Genomic DNA, 17,695 nt, shown 5'->3' with positions numbered 1-17,695 from the left:
TGCCCCTCCCTAAAACAAAACACAACACTCATTATTGACTTAAATGTCAACTTCCATTGTAATAAATACAGTGCCAACGATGAACCTTTCTCACAGCCGCCTTGTCATAAAAGAAAAGCACAGGTGTAACTAGTAACATTAATGATGGCTCACTTCCGTTTAAGCAATTTGAAGGAGTCAGTGTGCAAAATACCAAGACTCTGAAACGGCATAACCTCATATAGTTTAATTATTTATTAATCAGATTAATAATTTTGTGATTTAAAGATGAATTATTCTGTGAAAAAATTAACCAGAACCCAAGGTGAAGTCTTTAAATGTCTGCAAAAGTGTAAATGTTTTCAGTTTACTATCACCGTATGACTTATGAACATAAGACATTTTGGGAAAAAGACTTGTAGCTGTATTCAAATGCTCCTTGGACGGTTCAATTTGGGAAGTCGATCTTTGGACTTCTGTGTGTTTATGAGCTTTAAGTCATAATGTAAAAAAAAAAATGGACACAAAGAAGATGTATTGTATGATATTGCGTTGAAAGAAGGAAATGAAAGCTAAAATATGCCTATACCTATGCAATACATGAATTAATAGAAGATTTTTAGATCAACTCTACATTTACTTTTGTCCACCAATGTACTGTGTAATATAATGTCAACTCAGCAAGTTCTGTAGCAAAATGTTCACCTTATTATTTAAACGTATAATTAAGATATTTCTGACTGCTTATTAATTTCTTGAACAGAGTTTGATGAGATTTCTTTTATCTGTCTGTCAAATATAAAGCCACAGCCAGGATGTGCTTATATCAGTTTACCCATTACATCTTGTTTGTTTAATTAGTACAAAAAAAGGACAATTAATGAACAATTTATGGTTTTTATAGAACAGTTTTGAAATTTTCTTTCGATTTAATTTCCACACAAACCAGCTGCCATTTTTAGCTCTGCAGCCATTATTAATGCTGTGAGTTACACCTGTGTTTGACAAGTCAAAATGTGTGCTGTGAGGGGTGTAGCATATAACGGAAATCAAACAACGAGAACTGACAGCACTGACAAGTCTTCCTGCTTCATTCAGACACGCCTGTTTTACACAGCTGCTCCACACAGCTGTTGAACCTGAGACGTGGAAAAAGGTATTACGATCATAAAAAAAGACAGAGTTGAACTTTCTTCTTTAAAATGTCTGCTTCATACCTCAAATCTCTGGTTGCTGACTTTTTTGCCTTTCTTGTTCCAGACAATCTTGGGTTGGGGATCCCCCGTGGCCTGGCACACAAAGGAGGCCACTCCCCCCTGGACTCCTGTTTGATCTTCTGGGGTTCGTGTAAACCTGGGGGGTGCTGTATGGAGAGAAGTAGAGAAAAGTTTTATTGCTGTTTGTGTCAATGCTCTTACCATATGACAACCATTCACAATACCATTCCTACGATCATAAGACGTGCACCTACATGTATTCTCTGATGGATTATGTGTTTTTCTCAATGCACTCAGGCTCCAGATATCTACTTGATATATAACTGGAATACTTTATTCACACGTCTGTGGGTTTGAGGTCTCTGTTGTACTACAAAAGGAGTGTGTGAAAGGGGAATTCCAGATATGTGTGTGTGTGTGTGTGTGTGTGTGTGTGTGTGTGTGTGTGCATTTCAGGTGCAAAAGAGGACAATGATGCAGTCACTAGGATACATTGTTGAGCCCTGTGTGTGTGTGTGTGTGTGTGTGTGTGTGTAAATTCTTGGAGTACATGTGGTACGGTCTTTCAGTGTCACTGTGGGTGGCTTTGTGTCTGTGTGTATCTCTTCTTCTGTACACGTGTGTGCACGTTCCACCATGTTTTCCCTCTGTCCCTGTACCACCAAAGAAGCTTAATATTTCTGTGCCATAAAGGATTTATGAAGACTTACTCCTGACATGACCACTAAAGCCCCTCATTCCGGGGACGCCAACAATATCATAACCACAGCCTCCGCTGGATTGTGACATCACGACATCAAAAAGATTCGGCACGTCAGTCACGGCACGTCACCGCCAGCTCGCCTAATGGCATTCCAGCCAAACCAGAAAATCCCTACTTAAGGGCTTACCGCCAACCGCCCTGACAAAGGGAGAGAAATTGCTTTTTGCTGTTTAAAAGGAGGGAGGGAGAGAGGGAGAAAAGCTAAGCTTTTCAGAGAAGGAGAGAAAAAGAGAGAGAGCGTGTGTGTTAAAGGAGTGGGGAACAGAAGAGCGAGGGAGATAAAGGGAACGAGCGAGAGAGACAGATGGAGAGAGCGGGATGGGTAAGGAAGAGAGAGCATGAACAGCAGAAGTGGAGAGGGGAAGATGAGCAGGAGGCGGATACGAGAGAGAGCGAGTGAGAGAGAGAGAGAGAGCGAGAGAGAGAGAGAGAGAGAGAGAGAGAGAGAGAGAGAGAGAGAGAGAGAGAGGGTGAGATAAAAAAACAGTGAGAGCCAGAGAGAGAGAGCGAGCCAGATGTACTGGCAAACATGGTCCGAGAGCCCCAAGCTGCCCAATCACCTCTACACCTCACTGGCTCACGGCCAAATCTGCCTCAATGACTGAGTAGAACAGTGTGTGTGTGTGTGTGTGTGTGTGTGTGTGAGGGAGAGAGAATGTGTGTGCACTTTTGTTTCTCCTTACTTTCATCCTTGCACATGCCTTTATGTACATATTTAATACAGAAACTGTGCACATACTATATATATGAGTGTGGTTGTGTGATTTTATGTATATGTATTAGCACCAAAACATGCTGTGAGAGTTTTTTATTGTTATATTATTGTAACTTTGATATTTTGATGGTAACCTTTAACTATTTTCTAGTTAGGTGGGAATGATCACTTTTGCATCGTTATTAGTCATTTTAATTAAAAATTATACTAAAATAATCATGGTGTGATTTTTTTGTTAGGATTTGTACCAAACAAAGATATTTTATAAAGTCTCTAGAATATATTGCTCACAATACTTAATTCAGAATGGTATTTAAACATATATTTGAACTTAACTTTTACTATGATTTCCTAAAATGTAATTTATCATAGAACCCTACTGTTTTCTGATATCATTTAATCAGAGAAGCAGTTTTCAGATTAATAAAATCATCTAAGAATGAAATTAATAGTTAATTGCACTCTTGGTATGTAAAGTATATAATTGCATGCACACAATTTCGACATGCATGCCATGATACTGTACGTGTGTGCGTGATGCATGAGTGAGTGAGCAAATGTGCGTGTGCCCATCTGAGAGAGGGGAAAAAGAGAGAGGGAAACGGAAAGAATGAGAAGCGGGAGAATCGCTCTCTTAATCCTCTTGCTAATCTCTCCCCCACAAAACAAATGAAAAGTGTAAAGCCAGCAGAGCCATACTAAAAGGCACGGTAGATCTTTCAATTGCTTTTTTATCTTTCCCCCCTTCTCGTCATCTCTCTAGCCCGATCCCTCTCTTCATCTTCATATATCTCCTGTTTAATTGTCTTACGGTCTCTCTTTCTCATATTTTTGCCCCTTTATCTTTCTGCCCGCTCCTAATTCTGTGCCAGTGAATCACCCCCCCTTCACAGCTGCTCTCCTTGCTCCCTCTTTCATCCTCCTCCTTGTTACTCTTTCTCCATCTCCTCCTTCCATCTCTGGGGTGTTACATAAGTCTTCCTGTCACATTGACTGACTTAATGAGGAGGGGTGGGGTGGAATGGGGATGGGGGGGGTGCAACCGTATGCTCCACACTTCTCCCAACTCGCTCTCGCAATTCCTCTCCTCTCTTATTTTTTCTCCTCCCCTACACTTCATGGGCTCTCATCCATCCATCCCTTTCCCTTCCCTCGCTCCACCACTTTTCCTCCACATTTATCCTCCCTGTTTGCCTCATTTTCAATCCTCACTCCACTCCTCTGCTCTCTGTTTATGTTCCTAACTGTTGTGGTCTTTTGCCAAGATCATCAGGGTCTTTTTGGTCGTGCTGCTTGGTAGGATTAAGCACTGACATTTAGGCCAAGAAAGGGAGGGCTCAAGCTCGAAAGGGCAATTCAATATTTGTAGCTTTTTGGCGGAAGGAAGAGATGCCTGCAGGTTTATTATTTCATTGATATAGGATGAAAAAATAAGCTAGACTTTCACACAAGAACTTGTTCTAGCAGAAGCCATGTGCTCAGGCGCTCATGCATGTCGGCAGGCGCTCCTCTTTTCCCTCAATATGACCCAAGATGGAAGTGAAGGGAAACTACAGAGTGGGTCAGAGAGACTTAGTTGGAATTAGACAGTGCCAATCTATCCCCTCTTGGATGTGTGTGTGTGTTTGTGTGGGGTGGATGGAGGGTGGCCTACATAAAGGTCGCCATATAGTAGATCTGATCTACACAGCAGATGGCAGGGATTACAAAGACAGCTCCCCTCTCCGGACCACTTTCGAGTCGCGGCTGAAAACGTGTGATAAACTTTGATTTCAGGGTGAAAGATCGTCTTTATGTCGTGTCGAAGAAACTGAACTAGAATAAATGCATTTGGGTAGCGCAGAATGACGCCGACCTATAATAAAAACTTCACATAAATGGCTTTGACTTCTTCATAGACATATTGCAGATGTGTCCTCTGATATACAGGTAATAAGTGAACTGATTCTGCTCCGCTTCTCCTCCAACTGCTGCTTCTTTTTTTTGTTTTAATTTAGTGAACCGTGACAAATGCAACACCACTTCTGGATAGACTCTCCTTAAATGAACCTGGAAAGCTTAATGGGGCTATGGAGGTTCACTGGAGTAGCAGAAAAAGACAAATAGCAAGACTAAATGAAGCTAATGACACTTTGTAAGAGGCTACAGGGACATACTGTAGCTGGCAGATGCTGTCTTAACCTAGAGGGACACGGCGAGAGAGCTCGAGTTTGTAAGAACAGATGCTAGCACAAACCTTCAGGGAGTATGATTTACGAATATAGTGTATTAAGATGGGAAAATTGTATAAATCTAAGAATGGGAAGTACATATTTTTTGGAGGAAAACAGATGGAAGTAAGCACAAAGGATGCATGTCTCAGGTTGAAAAAAGTATAGTTCTAAAAGTGTGATAAAAAATGGGCTGCTATACTTTTGTACCACACCGAAATGTATAAATATGAAACACACAATGAGTGTGTTTTATCCTATTATAATTAGAATCTGGTTTGACTTATTCTGTTCTCTGACCATCATATCCACTAAGTTAAATCATAATGAAACAAGACGCTTTTGTAGTTTATTCTGGGACACAGTGTGCTAGGTGATCTGAATTCCGACAGATCTTTTCCAAAACTCTGCAAAACATTGCAATTTAGGTGCCCTCAGGCCTCATATTGTGTGCCCTCAATCACTTAGCTAATCTGATAGGAAAAAGTATAAGGCAAACAGGCCTGTCTCAACAAAGCAAATCAACAAAAGCAACGGACTCTGCAGCACAAAATGGACCTACTCTGTCTGATACTGCCGTTATCAGTGTTACAAGCTCTGAGATGCTGGATTAACAGTGATGACAGTAATGGAATACATGGAACAGGATTATTTAAAACAAAGAAAGTATGTGTATCTGTATTCTGTTACAGCTTAAATTAGTGGTGTGTTAAATACAGTCTTTAAAAATTAAATAGAATGATATATTACTAAAGGGGTTACCTTATTACCTTTATTTGTTTATTTGCTGATTTGTATGTCTGTTTGTCAGCAGGATTATGGAAAAGCTACTCCCCCTATTTTCATAAAACTTGTGAAAGGGTGTAGCATGGGCAGAAGAAGACCAATTACATTTTGGAGCTGATCCAATTTTTTTTACGAGCATCCATCAAGTTTGTTTTTGTTTTATTTGCTCAAAAATGAAATTGAAGCACACAACGCCAGCCAGACTTTTACTATACACTTATTTGATCTTGGTGATTTTTAACAATATATATTTTAACCAAAGGATTTAAGTCATTGAATGTTTGCAGAATCAGAGAAACAAGCTGAACAAACATTAGCAGCAGCTCGGCCCCTTTGCTGGCGGCTGAACAGTGTCGGAGAAACACAGATTTTGATGTGAATCTGTTATTTTCCCAGTGTTTTTACAGGTTTAAATCACCATGTCTGTTTGTTTTAGAGAGAAAGAAACCTAATTCTGCTCCTGGTAAAAACCTCTGGAACGTTTGGATCTTAAAGTTATCAGAGAAACAAGCTGAGCAAACACGAGGCAGGAACATGCCGAACAGCATCACAGAGATTTTTTTCAAAAGTGAAACTGCTTTATTCAGTGTTTTTACTGGTTTTAATCACCTCTAGAGTCTGTTTGTTTTAGAGAGGAGGAGACCTCTGCTGACACTTAGGCCCCAGATAAAAACCACACGTATGCTGTGATGGCATTGGTCACCTTTGTTGCTGTCTTGATTGAAAGATCACTTGCAGCAGAATATGTCATATTGTAATTTGATTTGAGTAATCTAATGGAATACGTTACAAATTAAATTTTAAGCCATGTAATCAGTAGTTTTTAATGTAACCCTCTCACCACTGTGGATTACCAACCAAGTCGAATATCACAGATAAGAATATAGATTAAGTAAGCTTTATTGTAGTTTTAGCAAAAAGAAGCAGATGTTAACGATAGCTAATCCTGCATGTGTGTGTGTGTGTGTGTGTGTTTCAGCTGAATGCTTGGCTAAATGGTTATTGAACTTCCTGATCAGATATCAGGGGCAGTCCCCTCGGACACAGAGGATCATGGCTGTTTCTGAGTCTGTTTGGACATGTGTTCATGTGCATGAATAGCTTTTGTAGGTATTCTTGTCTGCATATTGGAAGCGTTGATCACATCTGAAAAGGCTGCCCTGGATGTTGGTACAACTTGCCAAGCATCTGTGTGTGCGCCTCAAATTTCCCTCTGTGTGTGTGTGTGCGTGTGTGTGTGCTCATGTCCATAGTTAGGCACGTAATGAGTAATTTACAGCCCTTGCCAGGGAAAGATCCAACTGCACAGTGTTATATGTGGTGGTGGGCGGTAAGCTGATGACTCTCTGAATGAGGACTGAGTCAGGCTTGTCAGACAAGTTGAGGAACGAGGCCAATATCGAGGCCTTGAGCCAGGGCCGTGATAGTCAGCCTCGAGTGTGGGTGGGCAGCTGGCCAGAACCATAACTTAAAACACATTAACATCAAACAGACACATTAAGAGCAAATTATCAGCTGCTCGCTTTCGTCGTGGCAATGAAATTGGATTGCTGAGGCCAATAAACACGGAGAGACAGCTATCATCCTTCTGCAGCACATATAAGTGTTAATTGGCAAACATTTGTTAAAATGGGCCATTTCAACCGAGAAAAATTAAATTACACACAATAAAGTGCCATAACTTTTGATAAAACTTCACATTAAATATAAAATGTTATTCAAGTTTCATAAAGTTTGAGTGCCCATCTGTGTCAGTGTCAAAACTGAATCTGGAGTATTAGATTATTTATTTCAATGACACTGTTTTATTCTCATATCAAAATCGCACACTTACGGCTTCTTTGCATGCATAGATCTGCAGCTGCTCAGGCGACTTCCAGCTGACGTCACCAAGCATCACTGTTACAATGATGCAATAGCAAAAGAATCAAATGCACTTTTACTGCTGATAGTAATGCATGTCCAATTAGCGTGCCACTTACCCACCATGGCAGCCCCAGGGTCTGGCCAGTGCCGAGTTAATCAGGGTTAATTTGTTAGAAACACAAGGGGAGGAATTAATCAAATGGGGTCTTCTTTTATACACAGATCATTAGAAACACATGGGCTACCCACTGGGTGCACAACTTTACTAGGTCAGGGCTGGCTTCCCATAAAGATGAACAGAGGGTTTTCTCAGTGCTGGTCGCAGCGGATTATTCACGGACCACTGCCCTGCTAAGTTAGAGCTAAGCTGATGCTATCCAGGCCTCTTCACAGACGGGTGCACCTGCTAAGCTAATGCTAAGCTAACGCCAGTCAGATTCTGTTAGTCACAGATGGGCGCACAGCTATGCTAGCTGCTAATAGCCTCGCTCCTGTGAGGTTGGCGACGCAGCACACTGAGCAGCAGCAGAACGGCTTCATTCTCTCTCTCATCAGCACAGACTTTCCCTCTCTCTTATCTGCCTCACTCATGGATTTACTTTTATAGATAATGTAAATCCGTGAGTGAGGCACACTTATTGAGGGAGTCCAACTGAGCTGAACTTTGCCACAACTGAGCAGGGGTCTTCGACATTTTTCAGGCCAAGGACCGCTTAGCCGCTTTTTTCCCTTTTTCAGAGACTATAGCGGGCTCAGATTTAAGGCTATACAGATACTGATATCTGAACAAACAGAAGACTTAAGGGTCCAAAGGTCTTGGTGTATTTGTGTAATATTCTGGAGGGTTTTTTGACCATTTTTAACCATTCTTGATATTAAAATAATGGCCTAATTCAGCAGCATATGTGTGTAACAATTAGTATCAGCCCAAAAATTGCTGCAACAACTTATAGGACATAATTGAGTATGGGTATGGACTTCAGAAGGCCCTAAATGAATGGTCCGAGCCCTTATACACCTTAATGGGTTAAATTAATTGATTAATTAAGTAATTTTTATTAAAATTTTTGACCGGAACTTGACACTTCTATGTAGCATCTACTGTTGACCTGCTATCTCCCCCTAAAAATCCACTGCCCACTACCCACAATTCTCAATAAAAGGGGGCAAAATTAAATAAAAGAATAATAATTGACTGACCCTGATTGAAAAGTTATAAGACAACCAATTGTGACTCCCAAGCATGTTCATACACTTGATAATTAGCCAATATGTTTCAATAATTAATCTTTAGTGGACTGGTGTTATTAATGATAGGCTACCTCTATAGCCAGTACTGGCAATAAACAGTTAAATAATAACATAACTGTGACTGCCATTTTAATTATGTGTATATTACTTCTGAAAATGTTTGTGATGTGACCCATTTCTGTCACTTTCTATGCAGAGATATTTGCACCAGAGTTGATGGAAAGAGGTCGTCAAGCATTTAAATTAGCCGCTTTATTTTTAAGGTTTAATGTCATATTCCGGATGAGCATGAGCCGACACATCCTCTGAGAGCTGAATTTTAATACAATGCAATAAATTATTCCAGAAAGCATACCATGACTTATTTAGATAACGACTGAAATGATTTTTGTTGATAAGTGGCATGTTAATTAAGAATAAGGAAAATAATTTCAGCACAATTAGAGTTATGCTTGTTTCTTGTGTTCTTTACTCAACATCACTGTAGACTTTTCTGCAGTGTCACTGCACATTTAATTCCTCTTATTTTTAAATAAACAACTGTCTAACCACATTAACCCTCTCAGAGTCTTCAGGGTAAAAAAATGACCTGTTTATTAATTTAACAGCCGAGAAAACTTCCTAAATTATTCTTTTTTCCCCCAGCAGAATATTTGATGACATTTCCTGGCCTGACCCTAGTATTAATAATTCTTTTTTTTTTTTCAAATACAAAATGAGGAAAAATATTGTCTTTGCGTCCGCTCCTGCATCCCCAAAACTCGGATGTTGTATCTCATTTGTTAAATATTTAAGAGCTGTTTCCCACTTAAACAAACTAGATAAAATGTGTTGATTAATGTATAAAGTTTTTGCTTTAACTTATCATGAGTTGATTGTCTTAAATTAACTGTTTCCTGTGAACACTGAAGTGTGTTTTAAAGAGCCACTATGTACGTAACCAGCAGTAATTGACTCACAAGTGACTCCAAAAATAAAGCTAGCGCGTCACTATCACACGCTGAGCTGTGACAAAGCATCGCTACCTGACAATAACAGTTCCACTTGGCAATGCTATGGGGGGAAGTTATCTGTTTGTTTCCACTTTAATTATTTTGGGCCAGGGTAGCTGTTCTCCCCATTCTCAGTCTGCTAAGCTAAGCTAACCTGCTGCTGGCTCCAGCTTCAAACTGAATGGACAGTTTTAAGAATGGTATCAATCTGCTTAACCATATAAATGAACTGCACAAAGAGCATATTTCCCAAATTGTTGAGGTATTAATAAAGAGATCACTGATGTGGCCGAACAAGGAGTTACCTTGTTAGCTTGTGAAAAACACTTTTTTGCTTTTTGCATAAAGTTAATACATTGCTTGTTTACTGCATAAAGTACATGTTCTATATTTTTTTTGTGGTTTGAATGTATTTTGTGTTTAAAATTAGAGTTTTTACTATTTTTGCTTTTACTGCTATATTTGAGGTTCTCCACATTAACATAGTCTTATCATAACATGTATTCTTACCAGTAGCAGCTCAGAACCAGATAATTTACTGCATTTTATAGAACGATGAAATTAATATTGAGCAGAATTTAGTTCAGAGTATTGGTCCAGCCCTCCACAACCTTCACAGTATCTCATTTGGCCCCTTGGGAAAATTAATTGCCCACCCCTGGTCTATAGTGTTACATGTGAGGCAGCATTTTTAAAGTATCTAATTGTTTTCCATGCATACAAAAAACGGTCAAATTAGATGGTAGAAAAGAAATGCAGAAATGATCTTCAAGACTTGACCAGTGTGTTGACCACCAGAGGCCTTTTAGTCATTTGATCATCATTCCCCAGCCCACAGGAGAAATCAGCCAGAGCCTCCATCAGGGTCTAAACTGCCCAGAGCAGATGTTGACATTTTGTACCCTGGTTATGGGGAATAATGTCAACCAAGATCTTGCTTTTTCTTTGCACTTCCAGCGAGTCAGGCAATACCAATCAATCACAGAAAAGAAACGCAATCCATCCAAGAAAATAACTGCTTGATTCGGTTTCACACCCTTAACTAATCCCCCGGGGCGGGAACCTTTAACCTTTGTGACCTGCCTCTTCATCTGGTGCCAGTGAATCCTGACGGAGCCTCATCCATCAGCAACAAGGAGCCACGGAGCTCGCACGAAACCAGATACTTATTGCAATCTAATCTCTTGTCTACTCTAAGCACTACATGTGCTTACATACATATACATATAAAACAGACAACCGCAAACATGCTTACAGGGACTCACAAACACACATAAACCCTGACTGATATGTCAAGTCACAAATCTTTTCGACACATGTACTGTATTACAGCGTCTCTGCCTACTTAAGTATGTTAAAAGTGATGAGTAGATTTATTTACATCGCCCAAAATCACTCATCACAAATCTTCCTCAAAGGACATTATAATTTCTACAGCCCACAACACTTTATACTGCATCCTTAGAAATGATGGTGTCTTTCTAAAGTATCATCATTTGTAGTGTCCATAAGAGCAAGACACAGACTCTATAGTTGTTTCGCTTTTTGTTGCTGTTTTGAGTGTCTGTAGATGTTACGCATCTATTTGGTTTTTTGTCACTTTGTTATTTTAAGTCTCATTTTGTCCTTTTTGTAGCTGATGTGTGTGTCTTTGTAGCTGTTTCATGCTTCTTTGTAGCCTTTTTGAATCTCTTTGTAGTTGCTCTTTGTTTCTGTAATTATTTTGTGTCTCACTGTGGTTATTTTGCCCATTTTTATAGTCATCGGGAGTCTCTTTGTGTTTCTCTGACGTGGTTTTGTATTTCTTTGTAGTGTTTGTGTGTCTCTTTGAAGCTGATTTGTATCTCTTTGTAGTTATGTTATGTTTCTGTGTGGTATTTTGGTTGTTATGTGTCTCTCCCACTAGGCACGTTCAATAATACATCCATCAAGATGAAAAAGAAGCTATATTGTGTGTATGGATTTGTGGCTTTTGACAAGATATAGTGCGCAATTCAACTGGCTCTAAATGTACTACAACTCAACGCTTTTGTTTTATGTGGTAATGAAACATTTGCTGATGTAATATGAAAAGTGAAATCTAAACTGAAACCAGCTTGGACCTTTGAACTTAGAACCTGAGGGAAAGCTGAATGAAATACTTGCAGGTAACCAAAGAAGGCTCCTGTCTAAGCACCCTGTGTTCAGTGCCTCACTCATGGGCTCCCAAAGTAAGCAAAAGTGCTGTCATTTTGGGAGACTGACTCAACCACCTTTCAGATTCCAGTCACCCTCAAGTGTCATGTGAGTGCTGGCTATATGGCTGAATGTTGACAAGTCAATCAGTCACCACATTCTGTCCTTCCAATGTTCTGCTCAGGTCTAATATGTCATGTGTGAAAATGTCATATTTTGAGTGACTGAGAAAAACTTATTTCTAATGATGTCTTTGTATATGTGTGTGTGTGTTTGGGTGTGTGTGTGTGCGTGTTTACATCAAGCTGAGTGGAGAAGATGAAGCTGGAAATGTGCAGCTTTTACGACACTCAAATGATGTTTCACATTACCAAGAGCCTCCCTAGGCAGAATCCTAAACCACTCTTGCTTGGTTTTAAAAATGTACAGTCTGCTTACTTAAGCACTGGGTTGCAACTCAGCATTGCTTCCCCTACTGTAGCATCTGAAACACACACACACACACACACACACACACACACACACAAGGAGTTGTATATCAGCTGGAATTTTTATTGTTACATCCGAGCTGCGAGGAGAAGGACGACAGCTTGTTGGTTTTGGGGCAAACGAGGGTCAGCAGAAAGAACCCTGTTGTTGCATTGTTTCCCGTCGCCCTGAATGACACGCCGAGAGATGCATTCTCTCGCACAGGGCATCTCCCTGCGTACATGGAGCGGTGGCCCAGTTTGCGACGGGATCAGGGCATTACTCTTAATCCACCAGATAGATGTCATATGCACGCACGCGCACACAAACACACTGAGGAACAAAAATGGTGGCGGAGAGAGAGATGGAGTGAATAGAGGGAGTAAAAGAGGCATTTATATTAAAAAAAATCACACACGCGAAGCTGAGTGTGCTTGTATTGTTAAACCAGCGCTTGTGTGCAGAATGCACATATGGTGCGGTGTCATGCAAGGTTTCCAACCATGCACATGGGATACGGTTCCATCTGATTGCATCTTAATACCCTCGCTCCACTAGTGTGTATATGGGTGTAAGTTGTGCAGCAAGCTTGTGTGCTGATGGTGTCAAAGTTTAAGAAAAACTGACGCCTCTGTCCAGACATAGGCTAAAATGTGGCCTCTATTTTGTAAAACCCAATTATGCTTAAAATATATTCCATTCGTTTGGCACTAAGTTTGAGTGAAGATAAGCGCAGCTGAAAGCAATTTTTTCAGAGTGCATTTAACATTTCAAAACATGAAGACACGCGACGAGCAACAAAGATGTCAGTGTCCCAGCAGCCGCTGTTTGAATCCTCAACATTCAAATCTCTGAGTCCCCACTGTTGATATTAAAAGAGGCATTGTACGTCATACACAATGAGATAAAAAGAGAAAAGAACAGCCTTTCCTCCCTTTCCCCCCCTCAAGCTTTCTGTCCCTCCTTTCTCACCAGATTATATGGATGTGCTGAGAAAAGGCAGAGAGCGAGCGAGAAAAGAGCAATGGAGAAAGTCACAGCGAATGAGACGAGGGCACGGGCGAATATGGACAGATGAGACAAAGTACGAATCCTTTTCCACCCTCTGTGTGTCTGTGCTGCTCCCCTAACCGCCACAGTGGAAGTCTGGGAGCATCATCGTTTTGATGGATGACTGGGCCTTTACGGGACGACCCTGGAACTTACACAGGGGACAAGAGGGCAGGAGGCTGAAAGGAAAACAAGAGTGGTTTGTGGATGTGTGTGCTTTTACTCGGCGCTGTGTGATGGTGTACTTTTAAAGCATTGCAGGAGTGGGATGGCTGCCTCAAGCCTGTGTGTGTGTGTGTGTGTGTGTGTGTGTGTTAAAGCGTGGCAGTGATATATGTTCAGCGTCGTACAACCGCAAGCTTGGAGCTACGCTGCATTTTCCTGACTGTGCCGAAACATGCTGCATGTTTTGTCTGGTTTACAAACATATTTTTTTTTTACCATCATAACATATGACACATATTGCTATTTTTAAAGCAAATATGCAAATCAAAATTCTACAAGAGACCATTATTACTGAGGTCTCTGGCAGCCTAGCGCCCAGATGTTTAACAGTCTGTATGGTGAGCTTGAATGACCTCCTCCTCTGTCTCTTCCATTATTCTCTTTCAGTCTATCCCATCTTTAGTCCTCCCACACTCCCCTTCTGTCTTCATATCTTTTATCCTTAGTCTCTCCCCAAATCAGGCGGTTTCATCAGCGCTGCTGTGAGATTCAAAGCCGCATTTGTCAACCTGACAAATTGGCAGAGAAGTCATGCCTGGCCAAGGCTTTCTCTTACTCAGGTTGAAACCCACACCACAGTAAGTGTGTTCACACGCGCACCAGTAACCCAGTAACAATCAGGTTTTTGGAGTATCTCATTCACTAGTTCTTATGTTTAAATCATATCCTGGTTTTAGAAACCTGGATAAACTCTTACTGTATCTATTAGGTTTTGGGAAAGCTGTAAATGTCGTCAGCTTTAGTCATACTGCATTTAACCATAAAATAGATAACGTCTACATGCTGAAAAAAGACTGGCACTGGTTTAATGGGGAATAAACTGATTATTGCTTGTTACTGTTGTCTTCCATTATGATAGGTTGTATGATGATGATATAAAAGATGTGTCCAGAAAGCCAGACACAAAAAGGGAAAGACGTCACGGTTGATCAGAAAACTGGATAATGCCACAATGTCTGATACAGGGAGCTGGTTCTACTGGGGTATATTGAATATGTGAGTATTAGCTTGTTTTTAATTCTTTCGCCTTAAAGGACCAGTGTCGAGGGTTTAGGGGGATCTAATGGCAGAAGAATTACTTTATAATCAACTGACACTGAGAATTGTTGTGTTTTCGTTAGCTTAGGATGAGCCCTTCATATCTACATAGGAAGTCCACCGTGTTGCATTGCCAGAGCGAGCTGTACCCATGATGCTCTATGAGGTGTAACAGTTAATAGTGTGTACATGAACTACTAATAAATAGGACCGTAGATTTCAAGAGCTTCCACTGGACCCTGCACTTCCTTGGCAGCAATGTACCGAGCAAATAATGAAGTTGATCAGATGAATGGTTGTCGAGAAAATGGAAGGAAAGAAGGATTTCTTCCATTTTTGTTAGATTGTAAAGATCCAGCAGTTAATAGAGAAAACAATCAACAGATTAATCCGTAATGAAAATAATCAGCAGTTGCAGCTGTGATTAAAACCAGCATACGACTCATAACCAGAATACTAATGTGCATTTCCCTGAGAAATACATCGGACTAGCCACAATCAGACACACACACACACACACACACACACACACACACACACACACACACACACACACACACACACACACACACAGACACACACACACACACACAGACACACACACACACACAAATGGTATGAACACAATCGCACAAGCAGAGGAAAAATTATCTGATTTGCCATATGTGGTCTGTCTATCCATGCCAAGTAATACTGGGATGGACAAAAACAGCTGGCCTGATATCAAACCTGCCTCCCAACACACACATAGAGACAAACACACACGCATGCACACAAACGCACGTACGTACACACGCACGCACGCACGCACACACACACACACACACACACACACACACACACACACACACACACACACACACACAGTCAGGATGTGATATTAGGAGTATAGTGGTTTGTAAGACAGAATCAGGTCATTACAACCCTGCATGTGCTTGTGTACACGTGCATTCAAAATTAATTTACTATGGATAATGTATAAGTTATGAATGTGTAAATATGTATGTGAAAAATGTAACTGTTTCCCTTTGTGCACCCCTATACATGTGGTTAGTTTTGTGTGTGAGAATATAAGTATATGGGTCTGACAGGACTTACAGTCGGCATCAGCGAGGAAGAGGAAGCTGAGGAGGAGCAGGCCGGGACTGGCAGAGTGCATCATGGGATATGTCGACACATGCATGCTGTATCCACCGTGAGCTCACTGCCTCACTGTACAACAGGACGATAGAAACAGGCCCTCACAACCTGCAGAGAGGGAGAGAATGGAGGTGAAAAAAGAAAAAGCAGTCATTAGACTTGTTCCAAAGTCCAAATTAAGCGAGTTTTAGATATTATATAGTCTGTGCGCACACGCACACACATACACATACACACACACACACACACGCACACACACACACACACACACACACACACACACACGCACACACACATACACGCACACACACACACACACACACACACACACACACACACACACACACACACACACACACACACACACAAGACTTGAAGTGTGTGAGTTCCCTCTAGGCCTTACACTCCAGTTATGCAGCTGCCTCTCCTCTTCTCGCTTCATTAGGACCATACACTCATTGCCGGAGGTGTGTTTTGGTGTGTGTGCGTTTCTGTGTGTGTGTGTGTGGCTTTGAGAGAGTTCACAAAGAAGCTGATGAATTTCAACTTATGGCAAACATTCAGCATTGGAACATCAGTCGGCTTTTAAAGTTCATTTTTCCTCTCCAAAGTAAGCAACGGCCTCGTTTTTTCTTTAGTTTTTGTCCGTTTCACGATCTACAAAGCAGACTTCAATACCGGATTTCTTCCAAATGTACGTCAAATGGGCACGATTTCATATTGATGAAAAGGAATGAATAGCTTTAACATGGAGGGGTGGAAGGATGGAGTGAGGGATTGATGGATGATGGGGAGATTAAAGTGGGAGGAGACTGATCTGCTGGCTACGCAGCACACAGTGTTGGTTCAACACACAGCTCAATGTCTCTATCCTTTCATCCTTACCTCACTTCCACTCTCAGACTCTCTCTGTCTCATCTCTTTTTACTTTTTTGCTTGTTTTTAGTTTCCTTTGCCTTTTCACACACACTCTCTCTCTGTCTCTGCCTGTCTCTCTGTCTGTCTAGCTGTCTCTCTGCCATCTGCAGCGCTTGGTGTGAGTGTCTGGCATCAGAAGAGACAGGCGTCAGTCTGTGTCAGAAATCTCACAGCTCAAATCACATGGCACAATGAGACATGGCAGATCACTGCTGCTGTCCAGAAACTGACAGTGTTGAGTGAGAGATGCTGAAAGTGATCGGAGCTAAAAGAGAGAGCTGAAACTAAGATGTGTAGCATGCATTTTTGCATGAATGAATGTGGTTCAGGCTTGCACTGCATGTGCATGCATATGGACTAGGTCATCCATATGTTGATGCCTCTGCATGTGCATGCATGTGTATATTACTGCTGACTGCATGTTCCTGCACTGAATTGCTTCTGCAGTATATATACTCGTGTGTGTTCGTATGTGCATGCTTGCTGCTGTGTGTTTGAGGGCTTTCCAAAACTGGACAGAGTCATCAGCAGCGGCAGCAGCAGTCTTAATCCCCTCCACTCCTGAACAAGCCATCTGATTAAAAAAAGACAAGGGGGGCAGGGGTAGAAGAACGCTGGAACCCAGAGCTCTCTGCATCCCTGCAGCCAAGGCAGCAAACAACTAAACCCACACTGGATTTTCCACTTGGTTTGGTCTGAAACAATTGCTTTGGGATAACCTAGATCTCTCCATGCACAAATTAAGTCCCCTGCACTGTGATTTACACTACTACAGTAGATATGGGAACTCAGCATTACAGTGTGAAAAGGCATTAGATTCAAGCACCCTGTGTATCTACCCACCAACCAAGGGAGTTTTACTTTATTTAGTTTGGGATATTAAATCACATTTCCATTTAAAC

The 17,695-nt window shown here is 41.1% G+C and overlaps 1 protein-coding gene across 1 annotated transcript in view; it reads right to left on the bottom strand.

Annotated features, from left to right (window-relative positions):
* ptprdb (protein tyrosine phosphatase receptor type Db) overlaps window positions 1–17,695 on the bottom strand; it is a 176,254-nt gene that overhangs the window by 63,232 nt on the left and 95,327 nt on the right. Inside the window, exons 6-7 of the mRNA XM_059338579.1 lie at window positions 15,834–15,983; window positions 1,197–1,342 (exon numbers count right to left, since the gene is read on the bottom strand). Coding sequence (XP_059194562.1) covers window positions 1,197–1,342; window positions 15,834–15,918 — 231 coding nt within the window. The 5' untranslated portion in view covers window positions 15,919–15,983. The remainder of the gene's footprint in view (window positions 1–1,196; window positions 1,343–15,833; window positions 15,984–17,695) is intronic.

Source organism: Centropristis striata, chromosome 1 (genome assembly GCF_030273125.1).
Source record: "Centropristis striata isolate RG_2023a ecotype Rhode Island chromosome 1, C.striata_1.0, whole genome shotgun sequence".
In the NCBI taxonomy this organism is placed as follows: Eukaryota; Metazoa; Chordata; class Actinopteri; order Perciformes; family Serranidae; genus Centropristis; species Centropristis striata.
This window is presented reverse-complemented; position numbering and strand designations above follow the sequence as displayed.